The sequence below is a fragment of the Mobula hypostoma genome, chromosome 5 (assembly GCF_963921235.1).
Source record: "Mobula hypostoma chromosome 5, sMobHyp1.1, whole genome shotgun sequence".
Lineage (NCBI taxonomy): Eukaryota > Metazoa > Chordata > Chondrichthyes > Myliobatiformes > Myliobatidae > Mobula > Mobula hypostoma.
Window position 1 is genome coordinate 18,884,399 of NC_086101.1, and position 14,652 is coordinate 18,899,050.

At 56.8% G+C, this 14,652-nt stretch overlaps 1 protein-coding gene across 1 annotated transcript in view; it reads left to right on the forward strand.

The window, feature by feature from the left end:
* gtf2h4 (general transcription factor IIH, polypeptide 4) overlaps positions 1-14,652 on the forward strand; it is a 141,790-nt gene that overhangs the window by 122,784 nt on the left and 4,354 nt on the right. The window contains exons 12-13 of the mRNA XM_063048137.1: positions 4,892-5,022; positions 10,893-10,940. Coding sequence (XP_062904207.1) covers positions 4,892-5,022; positions 10,893-10,940 — 179 coding nt within the window. The remainder of the gene's footprint in view (positions 1-4,891; positions 5,023-10,892; positions 10,941-14,652) is intronic.

A 14,652-nucleotide genomic window follows, 5' to 3' on the forward strand; every position in this document is an offset into this window, starting at 1 on the left:
CCTTCTCAGCCCAGTCCTGCATCCTGTCAATGTCCCGTTGTAACCACCGACACCGTTCTCAGCCCAGTCCTGCATCCTGTCAATGTCCCGTTGTAACCACCGACACCGTTCTCAGCCCAGTCCTGCATCCTGTCAATGTCCCATTGTAACCAACACCCTTCTCAGCCCAGTCCTGCACCCTGTCAATGTCCCGTTGTAACCACCAACCAACACCCTTCTCAGCCCAGTCCTGCATCCTGTCAATGTCCCATTGTAACCACCAACCAACACCCTTCTCAGCCCAGTCCTGCACCCTGTCAATGTCCCGTTGTAACCACCGACACCCTTCTCAGCCCAGTCCTGCATCCTGTCAATGTCCCGTTGTAACCAACACCCTTCTCAGCCCAGTCCTGCACCCTGTCAATGTCCCGTTGTAACCACCGACACCGTTCTCAGCCCAGTCCTGCATCCTGTCAATGTCCCATTGTAACCACCAACCAACACCCTTCTCAGCCCAGTCCTGCATCCTGTCAATGTCCCGTTGTAACCAACACCCTTCTCAGCCCAGTCCTGCATCCTGTCAATGTCCCGTTGTAACCACCAACCAACACCCTTCTCAGCCCAGTCCTGCATCCTGTCAATGTTCCGTTGTAACCACCGACACCGTTCTCAGCCCAGTCCTGCACCCTGTCAATGTCCCGTTGTAACCAACACCCTTCTCAGCCCAGTCCTGCATCCTGTCAATGTCCCGTTGTAACCACCAACCAACACCCTTCTCAGCCCAGTCCTGCATCCTGTCAATGTCCCGTTGTAACCACCGACCGACACCCTTCTCAGCCCAGTCCTGCATCCTGTCAATGTCCCATTGTAACCACCGACACCCTTCTCAGCCCAGTCCTGCACCCTGTCAATCTCCCGTTGTAACTACCGACGTTCTCAGCCCAGTCCTTCACCCTGTCAATGTCCCGTTGTAACCACCGACCGACACCGTTCTCAGCCCAGTCCTGCATCCTGTCAATGTCCCGTTGTAACCAACGACACCCTTCTCAGCCCAGTCCTGCATCCCGTCAATATCCCGTTGTAACCACCGACGACGTTCTCAGCCCAGTCCTGCATCCCGTCAATGTCCCGTTGTAACTACCGACCGACACCCTTCTCAGCCCAGTCCTGCATCCTGTCAATGTCCCATTGTAACCACCGACGACGTTCTCAGCCCAGTCCTGCATCCTGTCAATGTCCCGTTGTAACCACCGACAACGTTCTCAGCCCAGTCCTGCATCCTGTCAATGTCCCGTTGTAACCACAGACACCGTTCTCAGCCCAGTCCTGCATCCTGTCAATGTCCCATTATAACCACCGACACCCTTCTAAGCCCAGTCCTGCATCCCGTCAATGTCCCGTTGTAACCAACACCCTTCTCAGCCCAGTCCTGCATCCTGTCAATGTCCCGTTGTAACCACCGACGACGTTCTCAGCCCAGACCTGCACTCTGTCAATGTCCCGTTGTAACCACCGACACCGTTCTCAGCCCAGTCCTGCATCCCGTCAATGTCCCGTTGTAACTACCGACCGACACCCTTCTCAGCCCAGTCCTGCATCCTGTCAATGTCCCGTTGTAACCACCGACAACGTTCTCAGCCCAGTCCTGCATCCTGTCAATGTCCCATTGTAACCACCAACCAACACCCTTCTCAGCCCAGTCCTGCATCCTGTCAATGTCCCGTTGTAACCACCGACACCCTTCTCAGCCCAGTCCTGCATCCCGTCAATGTCCCATTGTAACTACCGACGTTCTCAGCCCAGTCCTGCATCCCGTCAATGTCCCGTTGTAACCACCGACGACGTTCTCAGCCCAGTCCTGCACCCTGTCAATGTCCCGTTGTAACCACCGACACCGTTCTCAGCCCAGTCCTGCATCCTGTCAATGTCCCGTTGTAACCACCGACAACGTTCTCAGCCCAGTCCTGCATCCTGTCAATGTCCCATTGTAACCACCAACCAACACCCTTCTCAGCCCAGTCCTGCATCCCGTCAATGTCCCATTGTAACCACCGACGTTCTCAGCCCAGTCCTGCATCCCGTCAATGTCCCATTGTAACTACCGACGTTCTCAGCCCAGTCCTGCATCCTGTCAATGTCCCGTTGTAACCACCAACCAACACCCTTCTCAGCCCAGTCTTGCATCCTGTCAATGTCCCGTTGTAACCACCGACCGACACCCTTCTCAGCCCAGTCCTGCACCCTGTCAATGTCCCGTTGTAACCACCGACACCATTCTTACTCATCCAAATCATTAATGTATATAACAAACAACATTGGACCCAGTACAGATCCCTGAGGCACACCACTAGTCACCGGCCTCCAATCTACCACACAGTTATCCACCACTACTCTCTGGCGTCTCCCATCCAGCCACTGCTGAATCCATTTTACTACTTCAATATTAATACCCAACGATTGAGCCTTCCTAACCAACTTTTCATGTGGGACCTGTCAAAGGCCTTACTGAAGTCCATATAGACAACATCCACCTCTTTACCCTTGTCAACTTTCCTGGTAACCTCTTCAAAAAATTCAATAAGATTTGTCAAACAGAACCTTCCACGCACAAATCCATGTTAACTGTTCCTAATCAGACCCTGTCTATCCAAATAATTATATATACCATCTCTAAGAATACTTTCCATTAATTTACCCACCACTGACGTCAAACTCGCAGGCTGATAATTGCTAGGTTTACTTTAGAACCCTTTTTAAACAATGGAACAACATGAGTTGTACGCCAATCCTCTGGCACCATCCCCATTTCTAATGACATTTGAAATATTTCTGTCAGAGCCCCTGCTATTTCCACACTAACTTCCCTCAAGGTCCTAGGGAATATCCTGTCAGGACCCAGAGACTTACCCACTTATATTCCTTAAAAGCTCTAGAACTTCCTCTTCTTTAATCATCATAGTTTCCATAACTTCCCTACCTGTTTCCCTTATCTTACACAATTCAATGTCCTTCTCCTTAGTGAATACCGAAGAAAAGAAATTGTTCAGAATCTCCCCCATCTCTTTTGGCTCCACACATAGCTGTCCACTCTGATTCTCTAAGGGACCAATTTTATCCCTCACTATCCTTTTGCTATTAATATAACGGTAGAAACCCTTGGGATTTATTTTCACCTTACTTGCCAAAGCAGCCTCGTATCTTCTTTTAGCTTTTCTAACTTCTTTCTTAAGATTCTTTTTACATTCTTTATATTCCTCGAGCACCTCATTTACTCCATGCTGCTTATATTTATTGTAGATACCTCTCTTTTTCCGAACCAAGTTTCCAATATCCCTTGAAAACCATGGCTCTCTCAAACTTTTAACCTTTCCTTTCAATCTAACAGGAACATAAAGATTCTGTACTCTCCAAATTTCACCTTTAAATAACCTCCATTTCTCTATTACATTCTTCCCATAAAACAAATTGTCCCAGTCCACTCCTCTTAAATCCTTTCACATCTCCTCAAAGTTAGCCTTTCTCCAATCAAAAATCTCAACCCTGGGTCCAGCCCTATCCTTCTCCATAATTATATTGAAACTAATGGCATTGTGATCACTGGACCCGAAGTGCTCCCCAACACATACCTCCGTCACCTGACCTATCTCATTCCATAACAGGAGATCCAACACCACCCCTTCTCTAGTTAGTACCTCTATGTACTGCTGCAAAACACTATCCTGCACACATTTTACAAACTCCACACCATCCAGCCCTTTTACAGTATTGGCTTCCCAGTCTATGCGTGAAAAATTAAACTCTCCCACAATTACAACTTTGTGCTTACTACAAATATCTGCTATCTCCTTACAAATTTGCTCCTCCAATTCTTGCTCCCCATTTGGTGGTCTATAATACACCCCCATAAGAGTTACTACAGCTTTCCCATTCCTCAATTCCACCCAAATAGTCTCCCTAGATGAGCCCTCTAATCTATCCTGCCAGAGCACCGCTGTAATATTTTCTCTGACAAGCAATGCAACACCTCCCGGTCTTACCCCTCTGATTCTATCACACCTGAAGCAATGAAATCCAGGAATATTTAATTGCCAATCACACCCCTCCTGTAACCATGTTTCACTAATAGCTACCACATCATACTTCCAGGTACCAGTCTATGCTTTAAGCTCATCCACCTTTCTTATAATGCTCCTAGCATTAAAATAAATGCACTTAAGAAATTTTCCACCTCTCGCTCTCTGTTTATCACTAATGGTGCAAACAACTTTACTATTTTCTTTTTCTTCCTTCTTCCCTACATCTGTTCCTACACTCTGGTTCCCATCCCCCCTCGTATCTAGTTTAAGTCCACCAGAGCCTCGCTAGGGTTAAATTGGCGGGTTACTGGGCGATGTGACTTGTTGGGTGGAAGAACCTGTTGCACACTGTATCTCCAAATAAATAAATGTTATACACGTACACCCACCTCTCCCTCTCCCCCAGCTCTCTTCAGCTGCATCTCCTTCCCCATCCTCACATTTCTGCTGCTCCCTCTCGCCATGCCCCTTACTCACTCTCCCTCACCCCTTCCTCTTCAAAGTAAATGTTGTTACCAGTGTTACACGTACATCAGCACATACTACCCTGAGATTCCTCTTCCTGAGGGCATACCTGCACCCACAGAGAGCCGCCGATGATTGTCAGCACCATCTTCAGCTCTATCCTCTCCCTCTCTCTGTCTCTCTTTTCCCTCCCCCTCTGTCAGCTTCCTTCCCCCCCCCTTGCCTCACTTCACCGTTCTCCCCCAGTTCCCCCCACTTTCACAGCCTTGCTGTCCATGAACTGCCCCGGTGAGCTCGGGATTTGGTGGCGAGACGTTGACACGTTGCGTGTTGCGTGTTACACTGAGTCCGTGTGCTGCCCTCTGTTGCAGACTCTGAGTTGCAGTTGGCTCTCATTGCGCTCTTCTCCGAGATGCTTTACCGATTCCCCAACCTGGTGGTGGCCCAGCTGACCCGAGAGAGTGTGCAGCAGTCCATCGCCAATGGCATCACCGCCGAGCAGGTACGACGTCGGAGAGCTGGCAGAGGGCAGAGTGTGAGGGAGCCCCCCCCCCCCCCCGGTCAGGGAGCTGGCAGAGGGCAGAGTGTGAGGGAGCCCCCCCCCCCCCGGTCAGGGAGCTGGCAGAGGGCAGAATGTGAGGGAGCCCCCCCCCCAACCTCCCGTCGGGGAGCTGGCAGAGGGCAGAGTGTGAGGGAGCCCCCAGTCAGGTACGACGTCAGGGAGCTCGCAGAGGGCAGAGTGTGAGGGAACCCCCTGTCAGGTACGACGTCGGGGAGCTGGCAGAGGGCAGAATGTGAGGGAGCCCCCCCCTGTTGGGGAGCTGGCAGGGGGCAGAGTGTGAGGGAGCCCCCCGTCAGGTAAGACGTCAGGGAGCTGGCAGAGGGCAGAGTGTGAGGGAGCCCCCCCCCACCTCCCGTCGGGGAGCTGGCAGAGGGCAGAGTGTGAGGGAGCACCCCCCCCAGGTCAGGGAGCTGGCAGAGGGCAGAATGTGAGGGAGCCCCCCCCCCACCTCCCGTCGGGGAGCTGGCAGAGGGCAGAGTGTGAAGGAGCCCCCTGTCAGGTATGACATCAGGGAGCTGGCAGAGGGCAGAGTGTGAGGGAGCCCCCCCCCCCCCCGGTCAGGGAGCTGGCAGAGGGCAGAGTGTGAGGGAGCCCCCCCCCCCGGTCAGGGAGCTGGCAGAGGGCAGAATGTGAGGGAGCCCCCCCCCCAACCTCCCGTCGGGGAGCTGGCAGAGGGCAGAGTGTGAGGGAGCCCCCAGTCAGGTACGACGTCAGGGAGCTCGCAGAGGGCAGAGTGTGAGGGAACCCCCTGTCAGGTACGACGTCGGGGAGCTGGCAGAGGGCAGAATGTGAGGGAGCCCCCCCCTGTTGGGGAGCTGGCAGGGGGCAGAGTGTGAGGGAGCCCCCCGTCAGGTAAGACGTCAGGGAGCTGGCAGAGGGCAGAGTGTGAGGGAGCCCCCCCCCACCTCCCGTCGGGGAGCTGGCAGAGGGCAGAGTGTGAGGGAGCCCCCCCCCCCAGGTCAGGGAGCTGGCAGAGGGCAGAATGTGAGGGAGCCCCCCCCCCCACCTCCCGTTGGGGAGCTGGCAGAGGGCAGAGTGTGAAGGAGCCCCCTGTCAGGTATGACATCAGGGAGCTGGCAGAGGGCAGAGTGTGAGGGAGCCCCCCCCCCCAGGTCAGGGAGCTGGCAGAGGGCAGAATGTGAGGGAGCCCCCCCCCACCTCCCGTCGGGGAGCTGGCAGAGGGCAGAGTGTGAGGGAGCCCCCCCCCCAACCTCCCGTCGGGGAGCTGGCAGAGGGCAGAGTGTGAGGGAGCCCCCCCCCCGGTCAGGGAGCTGGCAGAGGGCAGAGTGTGAGGGAGGCCCCCCCCCCGGTCAGGGAGATGGCAGAGGGCAGAATGTGAGGGAGCCCCCCCCCCACCTCCCGTCGGGGAGCTGGCAGAGGGCAGAGTGTGAAGGAGCCCCCTGTCAGGTATGATGTCAGGGAGCTGGCAGAGGGCAGAGTGTGAGGGAGCCCCCCCCCCCCCAGGTCAGGGAGCTGGCAGAGGGCAGAATGTGAGGGAGCCCCCCCCACCTCCCGTCGGGGAGCTGGCAGAGGGCAGAGTGTGAAGGAGCCCCCTGTCAGGTATGACGTCAGGGAGCTGGCAGAGGGCAGAGTGTGAGGGAGCCCCCCCCCCCGGGTCAGGGAGCTGGCAGAGGGCAGAGTGTGAGGGAGCCCCCCCCCCCCCCGGTCAGGGAGCTGGCAGAGGGCAGAATGTGAGGGAGCCCCCCCCCCCAACCTCCCGTTGGGGAGCTGGCAGAGGGCAGAGTGTGACGGAGCCCCCCCCTCCCTGGTCAGGGAGCTGGCAGAGGGCAGAGTGTGAGGGAGCCCCCAGTCAGGTACGACGTCAGGGAGCTCGCAGAGGGCAGAGTGTGAGGGAACCCCCTGTCAGGTACGACGTCGGGGAGCTGGCAGAGGGCAGAATGTGAGGGAGCCCCCCCCTGTTGGGGAGCTGGCAGGGGGCAGAGTGTGAGGGAGCCCCCCGTCAGGTACGACGTCAGGGAGCTGGCAGAGGGCAGAGTGTGAGGGAGCCCCCCCCCCACCTCCCGTCGGGGAGCTGGCAGAGGGCCGAGTGTGAGGGAGCCCCCAGTCAGGTACGACGTCAGGGAGCTCGCAGAGGACAGAGTGTGAGGGAGCCCCCTGTCAGGTACGACGTCGGGGAGCTGGCAGAGGGCAGAATGTGAGGGAGCCCCCCCCCCCATTGGGGAGCTGGCAGGGGGCAGAGTGTGAGGGAGCCCCCCGTCAGGTATGACGTCAGGGAGCTGGCAGAGGGCAGAGTGTGAGGGAGCCCCCCCCCCCCCGGTCAGGGAGATGGCAGAGGGCAGAATGTGAGGGAGCCCCCCCCCCACCTCCCGTCGGGGAGCTGGCAGAGGGCAGAGTGTGAAGGAGCCCCCTGTCAGGTACGACATCGGGGAGCTGGCAGAGGGCAGAATGTGAGGGAGCCCCCCCCTGTTGGGGAGCTGGCAGGGGGCAGAGTGTGAGGGAGCCCCCCGTCAGGTACGACGTCAGGGAGCTGGCAGAGGGCAGAGTGTGAGGGAGCCCCCCCCCCACCTCCCGTCGGGGAGCTGGCAGAGGGCCGAGTGTGAGGGAGCCCCCAGTCAGGTACGACGTCAGGGAGCTCGCAGAGGACAGAGTGTGAGGGAGCCCCCTGTCAGGTACGACGTCGGGGAGCTGGCAGAGGGCAGAATGTGAGGGAGCCCCCCCCCCCGTTGGGGAGCTGGCAGGGGGCAGAGTGTGAGGGAGCCCCCCGTCAGGTATGACGTCAGGGAGCTGGCAGAGGGCAGAGTGTGAGGGAGCCCCCCCCCCCGTCAGGGAGATGGCAGAGGGCAGAATGTGAGGGAGCCCCCCCCCCACCTCCCGTCGGGGAGTGGCAGAGGGCAGAGTGTGAAGGAGCCCCCTGTCAGGTATGACGTCAGGGAGCTGGCAGAGGGCAGAGTGTGAGGGAGTCCCCCCCCCCCCCCGGTCAGGGAGCTGGCAGAGGGCAGAATGTGAGGGAGCCCCTCCCCCACCTCCCGTCGGGGAGCTGGCAGAGGGCAGAGTGTGAAGGAGCCCCCTGTCAGGTATGACGTCAGGGAGCTGGCAGAGGGCAGAGTGTGAGGGAGCCCCCTGTCAGGTACGACGTCAGGGAGCTGGCAGAGGGCAGAGTGTGAAGGAGCCCCCAGTCAGGTACGACGTCAGGGAGCTCGCAGAGGGCAGAGTGTGAGGGAGCCCCCCCCACCCCCCAGGTCAGGGAGCTGGCAGAGGGCAGAATGTGAGGGAGCCCCCCCCACCTCCCGTCGGGGAGCTGGCAGAGGGCAGAGTGTGAGGGAGCCCCCAGGCAGGTACGACGTCAGGGAGCTCGCAGAGGGCAGAGTGTGAGGGAGCCCCCTGTCAGGTACGACGTCGGGGAGCTGGCAGAGGGCAGAATGTGAGGGAGCCCCCCCCCTGTTGGGGAGCTGGCAGGGGGCAGAGTGTGAGGGAGCCCCCCGTCAGGTACGACGTCAGGGAGCTGGCAGAGGGCAGAATGTGAGGGAGCCCCCCCCCCCCCCCGTTGGGGAGCTGGCAGGGGGCGGAGTGTGAGGGAGCCCCCCGTCAGGTATGACGTCAGGGAGCTGGCAGAGGGCAGAGTGTGAGGGAGCCCCCCCCCCCGTCAGGGAGATGGCAGAGGGCAGAATGTGAGGGAGCCCCCCCCCCCACCTCCCGTCGGGGAGCTGGCAGAGGGCAGAGTGTGAAGGAGCCCCCTGTCAGGTATGACGTCAGGGAGCTGGCAGAGGGCAGAGTGTGAGGGAGTCCCCCCCCCCCCCGGTCAGGGAGCTGGCAGAGGGCAGAATGTGAGGGAGCCCCCCCCCACCTCCCGTCGGGGAGCTGGCAGAGGGCAGAGTGTGAAGGAGCCCCCTGTCAGGTATGACGTCAGGGAGCTGGCAGAGGGCAGAGTGTGAGGGAGCCCCCTGTCAGGTACGACGTCAGGGAGCTGGCAGAGGGCAGAGTGTGAAGGAGCCCCCAGTCAGGTACGACGTCAGGGAGCTCGCAGAGGGCAGAGTGTGAAGGAGCCCCCTGTCAGGTATGACGTCAGGGAGCTGGCAGAGGGCAGAGTGTGAGGGAGCCCCCCCCACCCCCCAGGTCAGGGAGCTGGCAGAGGGCAGAATGTGAGGGAGCCCCCCCCACCTCCCGTCGGGGAGCTGGCAGAGGGCAGAGTGTGAGGGAGCCCCCAGTCAGGTACGACGTCAGGGAGCTCGCAGAGGGCAGAGTGTGAGGGAGCCCCCTGTCAGGTACGACGTCGGGGAGCTGGCAGAGGGCAGAATGTGAGGGAGCCCCCCCCCTGTTGGGGAGCTGGCAGGGGGCAGAGTGTGAGGGAGCCCCCCGTCAGGTACGACGTCAGGGAGCTGGCAGAGGGCAGAATGTGAGGGAGCCCCCCCCCCGTTGGGGAGCTGGCAGGGGGCGGAGTGTGAGGGAGCCCCCCGTCAGGTATGACGTCAGGGAGCTGGCAGAGGGCAGAGTGTGAGGGAGCCCCCCCCCCCCAGGTCAGGGAGCTGGCAGAGGGCAGAATGTGAGGGAGCCCCCCCCACCCCCCAGGTCAGGGAGCTGGCAGAGGGCAGAGTGTGAGGGAGCCCCCCCCCACCTCCCGTCGGGGAGCTGGCAGAGGGCAGAGTGTGAGGGAGCCCCCAGTCAGGTACGACGTCAGGGTGCTCGCAGAGGGCAGAGTGTGAGGGAGCCCCCTGTCAGGTACGACGTCGGGGAGCTGGCAGAGGGCAGAATGTGAGGGAGCCCCCCCCCTGTTGGGGAGCTGGCAGGGGGCAGAGTGTGAGGGAGCCCCCCGTCAGGTACGACGTCAGGGAGCTGGCAGAGGGCAGAATGTGAGGGAGCCCCCCCCCCCCGTTGGGGAGCTGGCAGGGTGCAGAGTGTGAGGGAGCCCCCCGTCAGGTATGACGTCAGGGAGCTGGCAGAGGGCAGAGTGTGAGGGAGCCCCCCCCCCCAGGTCAGGGAGCTGGCAGAGGGCAGAATGTGAGGGAGCCGCCCCCCCGTTGGGGAGCTGGCAGCGGGCAGAGTGTGACGGAGTCTGGGGAGAGGACAGTGTGCGGGAGCTCCCCCCCCCCCCAGTCAGGGAGCTGGCAGAGGGCAGAGTGTGAGGGAGCCTGGTGTTCTGTCCTCACGAGGGAGTCTGGGGAGAGGACAGTGTGAGGGAGCTCCCCCCCGTTGGGGAGCTGGCAGAGGGCAGAGTGTGAGGGAGCCTGGTGTTCTGTCCTCACGAGGGAGTCTGGGGAGAGGACAGTGTGAGGGAGCCCCCCAGAGCAACCAGAAGGTAACCCTCACGTCTGAGTGTGGGGGAGTCTGGGGTGAGGAGAGCACAGCAGAGCTCCCTGGTCAGAGTGCAAGACAGTTTGGGGTTCTGTCCTTCACCCACTCCACTCCCCTCTCCATCCTCTTACCCCACCCTCCTTCCCCCTTGCGGTGCCAGAGACCCATTTTGATCCTGACGTGCGCTGCTCTCTGTACACTCTCCCTGAAACAGTGGAGAGGGGTAATTGCTCCTGGTGAGTGGGTGAGGGGTTGAACCCGATGGGGAGGGGGGATTTGGTGCGAATGTCAGGAGAGTAACATGGAATTATTGTAAATGGTGATAGTTGGCATGGTCTAGATGGGCCAAAGGGACTGTTTCTGCACTTCCATTTGACCCAGCTGGTCTGTGTGTGAGTATTTCCATCCCAGTCTGGCTGCCGACTCCCCCTCCTTCATCTCATGCTGGGAGTCTGTTCCTGCAGCCTCTCATCCCCCACCCACCACTGTTAACGGCAGTGATCACCATCCCCGTCCGAGCCCTGTCCGAGCCTCACTCTCTGCTCTGCCCCCCTCTACAGATCATCCACTTCCTGCGGACGAGAGCCCACCCCATCATGCTGAAAGAGGTGAGTCAGCCGTCCTGTTACGGGGAGAAGGCAGGGAATCAGCCATGATTGAATGGTGGTTTAATTCTGTCCCCAAGTCTTACGGCCGAACGTCCAGGACTTCAGCTGACGAGCAGTTGTGTCTGTACTGAGTACTGAGTTTGGATGCTTATTAGTCAGGCTGGGACCGATGGAGGGAATCTGTGACCTGGGCTTGTTTAGAATGGACTAGTAAAGAATAAAAGGGACTTACTGAAATGTACAGAGTTTTACAGAGACACAAGAGACTGCAGATCCTGGATTCCATAACTACACATCAGGTGCTGGGGGAGCTCAGCAATCCGGGCAGCATCTGTGGGAGAGGGGGTGGGGGTGGGAGAGGTGGTCACGGGGTGGGGGTGGGAGAGGTGGTGTGTGGGTGGGTGAGGGAATGGATTGTTGAAGTTTCACGTGGGGACCCTTCATCCAGACTTCACACACAGCCAGGCAGCATGGGCAGAGGGACGGTGCCAGGACCAGGGGGAGACACTGTCTCAGAAGGAGGGGTTGGCCATTCACAACGTAACGCTCAGGTCTATCAGCTCGTGTTTATCCAGGGGAAACCCCGTCCGCCCACCAAACCTTGTCTCACGGGTGCATCGTTGCTGTGTAATGCCACCGGGTACAAACTCACACATCAAATATCAGACAGCACACGAAGTCCGATTTACAGATTACACTTTATAAATCTTACTGGAACCGTGTAATTAATAGAGATACAGATAGGGAAAGTAAAAGGTGCCAAACTTATCAGAGCTCAGCCACTTCATGCACAACAGTTGGAGCTGAATTAACAGGGTCCCCTTCGACCCCCTCGACCCCTTCGACCCCCTTGACTCGCCGCACATGAAAAGCCATTTTTATTCTAACATAACAAAGAAGCCATTTTATGAGCCTTTGCAGTAACATAAAAGAAGAAACCCTTTACAACATAGTTGTGATGACGGTCCTTCACCAAGAATTCCCGACTCCAGGAACGGCGGAGGCTCCCATTGCGGAGTACAGAGCATGACAGGTATCAAGGAGTCATGGGGGGCAGGAACAGAACTGGGAAGTGGGGAGCAGCTAAAAGGTGGATGGAAACACGAGGAAATCTACAGATGCTGGAATTTAAAGCAACACACATCAAAGTTGCCGGTGAACGCAGCAGGCCAGGCAGCACCTCTAGGAAGAGGTACAGCCGGCGTTTCGGGTCAAGACCCCAATGGATGGGACAACTTTTACAGCTGAGCGAGAGGGTCAGTCCTTTGCCCTGGATACGGACGATCTGGGATCTGACTATGCGTTTGGTTTATCATTCTCACAAGTACCAAGGTACAGTGATAATGTTTGTTTTGTATGTTGTCCATACAGATCAGCAAGTCGAGACTCCTTAATGCTCTGAAACTCCCGCCATTTCCAACAGGATCCCACCACCAAACACATCTTTCACTCCCTCCACCACTTTCTGCTTTCCACAGGGATCGCTCCCTGCAAGACTCCCTTGTCCGTTCATCCCTCCCCACTGATCTCGCTCCTGGCACTGACCCTTTCAAATGGAGCAAGTGCTACACCTGCCCCTCACTACCGTTTAGGGCCCCAAACAGTCCTTACAGCTGAGCCGACACTTCACCTGTGAGTCTGTTGGGGTCATTTACTGTGTTCAGCGTGGCCTCCTATGCATCAGTGAGACCCGACGTAGATCGCGAGACCGCTTAGCCGAGCATCTACGCCAGAACAAGTGGGATCTCCCGGTGACCACCCATTTTAATTCCACTTCCCCTCCCCATTTCCATATTTCCATCCATGGTCTCCTCTACTGTCGTGATGTGGCCACACTCACGTTGGAAGAAGAACACCTTGTGTTCATCTGGTTAGCCTCCAACCTGATGGCATGAATATCGATTTCTCCAACTTCCGGTAATCGCCCCCATTTCCGCCTCCCCTCTTCATTGCCCATCCCCTTTTCCCTCTCTCACCTCATCTCACCAATCAACTTCCCAGCTCTTTACTTCATCCCTCCCCCCCTAAGTTTCACCTATCACCTAATGTTTCTCTTTCCCTTCTCCTCACCTTTTAAATCTACTCCTCAGCTTTTTTCTCCAGTCCTGCCAAAGGGTCTTGGCCCGAAACGTCAACTGTACTTTTTTGGCCTGCTGAGTTCATCCAGCATTTTGTGTGCTTTGCTAGTATGTCGAGGTAGTACAGCAGAAAATAGGACCATGCAGAATAAAGTGCAGACAGTTACGGAAAACAGGAGAAGTAACACCAGTACTCCATCGAGGAGATGTGTTGAATGAGTGGCTCCCTGCTGTGTTGCCTGGGTGGAGATTGCATTCGGCCTCTATCAGACCCCATCTGTGGTGCAAGACCACCACCTGGTGGTCAGAGACAGTACAGCAGGGGAAAGTCAGCTCGTTCAAATTATTTATTTATTGGGACACAGCATAAAACAGGCACTTCCTGCCCTTCGAGCCACGTCACCCAGCAACCTTCGATTTAACCCCAGCCTAATCAGGGGACAGTTAACCTACCAACCGGTATGTCTTTGGACTGTGGGAGGGACCTGCAGGGAAACCCACATCGTCATGGGAGAACATACAAACTCCTAACAGACAGCGGCGGGATTGTACCCGGGGAACTGATGAAATTAGAACAGTTTTTTGTCCAGCCACGGCTCAGTAGATTGCAGAGATAAACTGACATAAATTATAAACTGTTCTAATCTTGCAGTTTGTTGTTTTCCTGCACTGCACTTTTTTGGTAGCATTTACACCTTATCGGAGAGAAGGGTTAGGTTGATCCTCAAATTAAAGGTTGGCACAGCATTGTGGGCTGAAGGGCCTGTACCATGCTCTAATATTCTATGCCCTTTTATTCTGCGTTGTTAGTGTTTTACTTCACTCTAACTCAATGCTCTGTGAGATGATTGATCTCTATGAACAGTATACGAGATTTTCACCGTATCTTGGTACAAGTAAACCAATCCCAATACCAATAAATTGTACATAACTTGCATGATAGTCTTGACGAGTTCGGAAGACACAGAGATGTAGACTGAGGTGCTGTTAGGGGTTTTCAGGTCGATGCAAACACCCGACAGAAGCTGTTGTTGAAACATGGAGAAGAGAGTGTGGCTTGGACGCTGGGGATCCTAATGACGGGTGCCCCCTCCCCGAGACGTCGCCTCTTGTGCATGTCCTCGATGGTGGAGAGAGCTGATCCTGTGACAGAACCAGCTGGTTCTCAACAGGGGAAAAAAAAACCCAAAAATCAGAGGACTTCACTTGCAGGTTGTGTCGGTGGTAAGGAAGGCAAATGGAAAGGGCTAGCAGTTATTTCCAGAGGACTAGGATATAAAAGCAAGGATGTAACGCTGAGGCTTTATAAGGAACTGGTCAGATTGCTCTTGGAGTATTGTGAGCAGTTTTGTCCCTTAATTTAAGAAAAACATGCTGGTGTTGGAGAGGGTCGGGCCCAGAGCAGATTCACGAGAATGATTCCAGGAAAGTTTGATGGCTCTGGGCCTGTACTCACTGGAGTTTAGAAGAATGAAGGGGGAATCTCACTGAAACCTATGTTGAAAGGCTTGGATAGAGTGGATGTGGAGAGGATGTTTCCTGTGGTGGTGAGGAGTGGGTCTAGTACCAGAGGGCGCAACCTCAGAGTGGAAGGATGCCCCTTTAGAAAAGAGATGAGGAATTTCTGTAGCCAG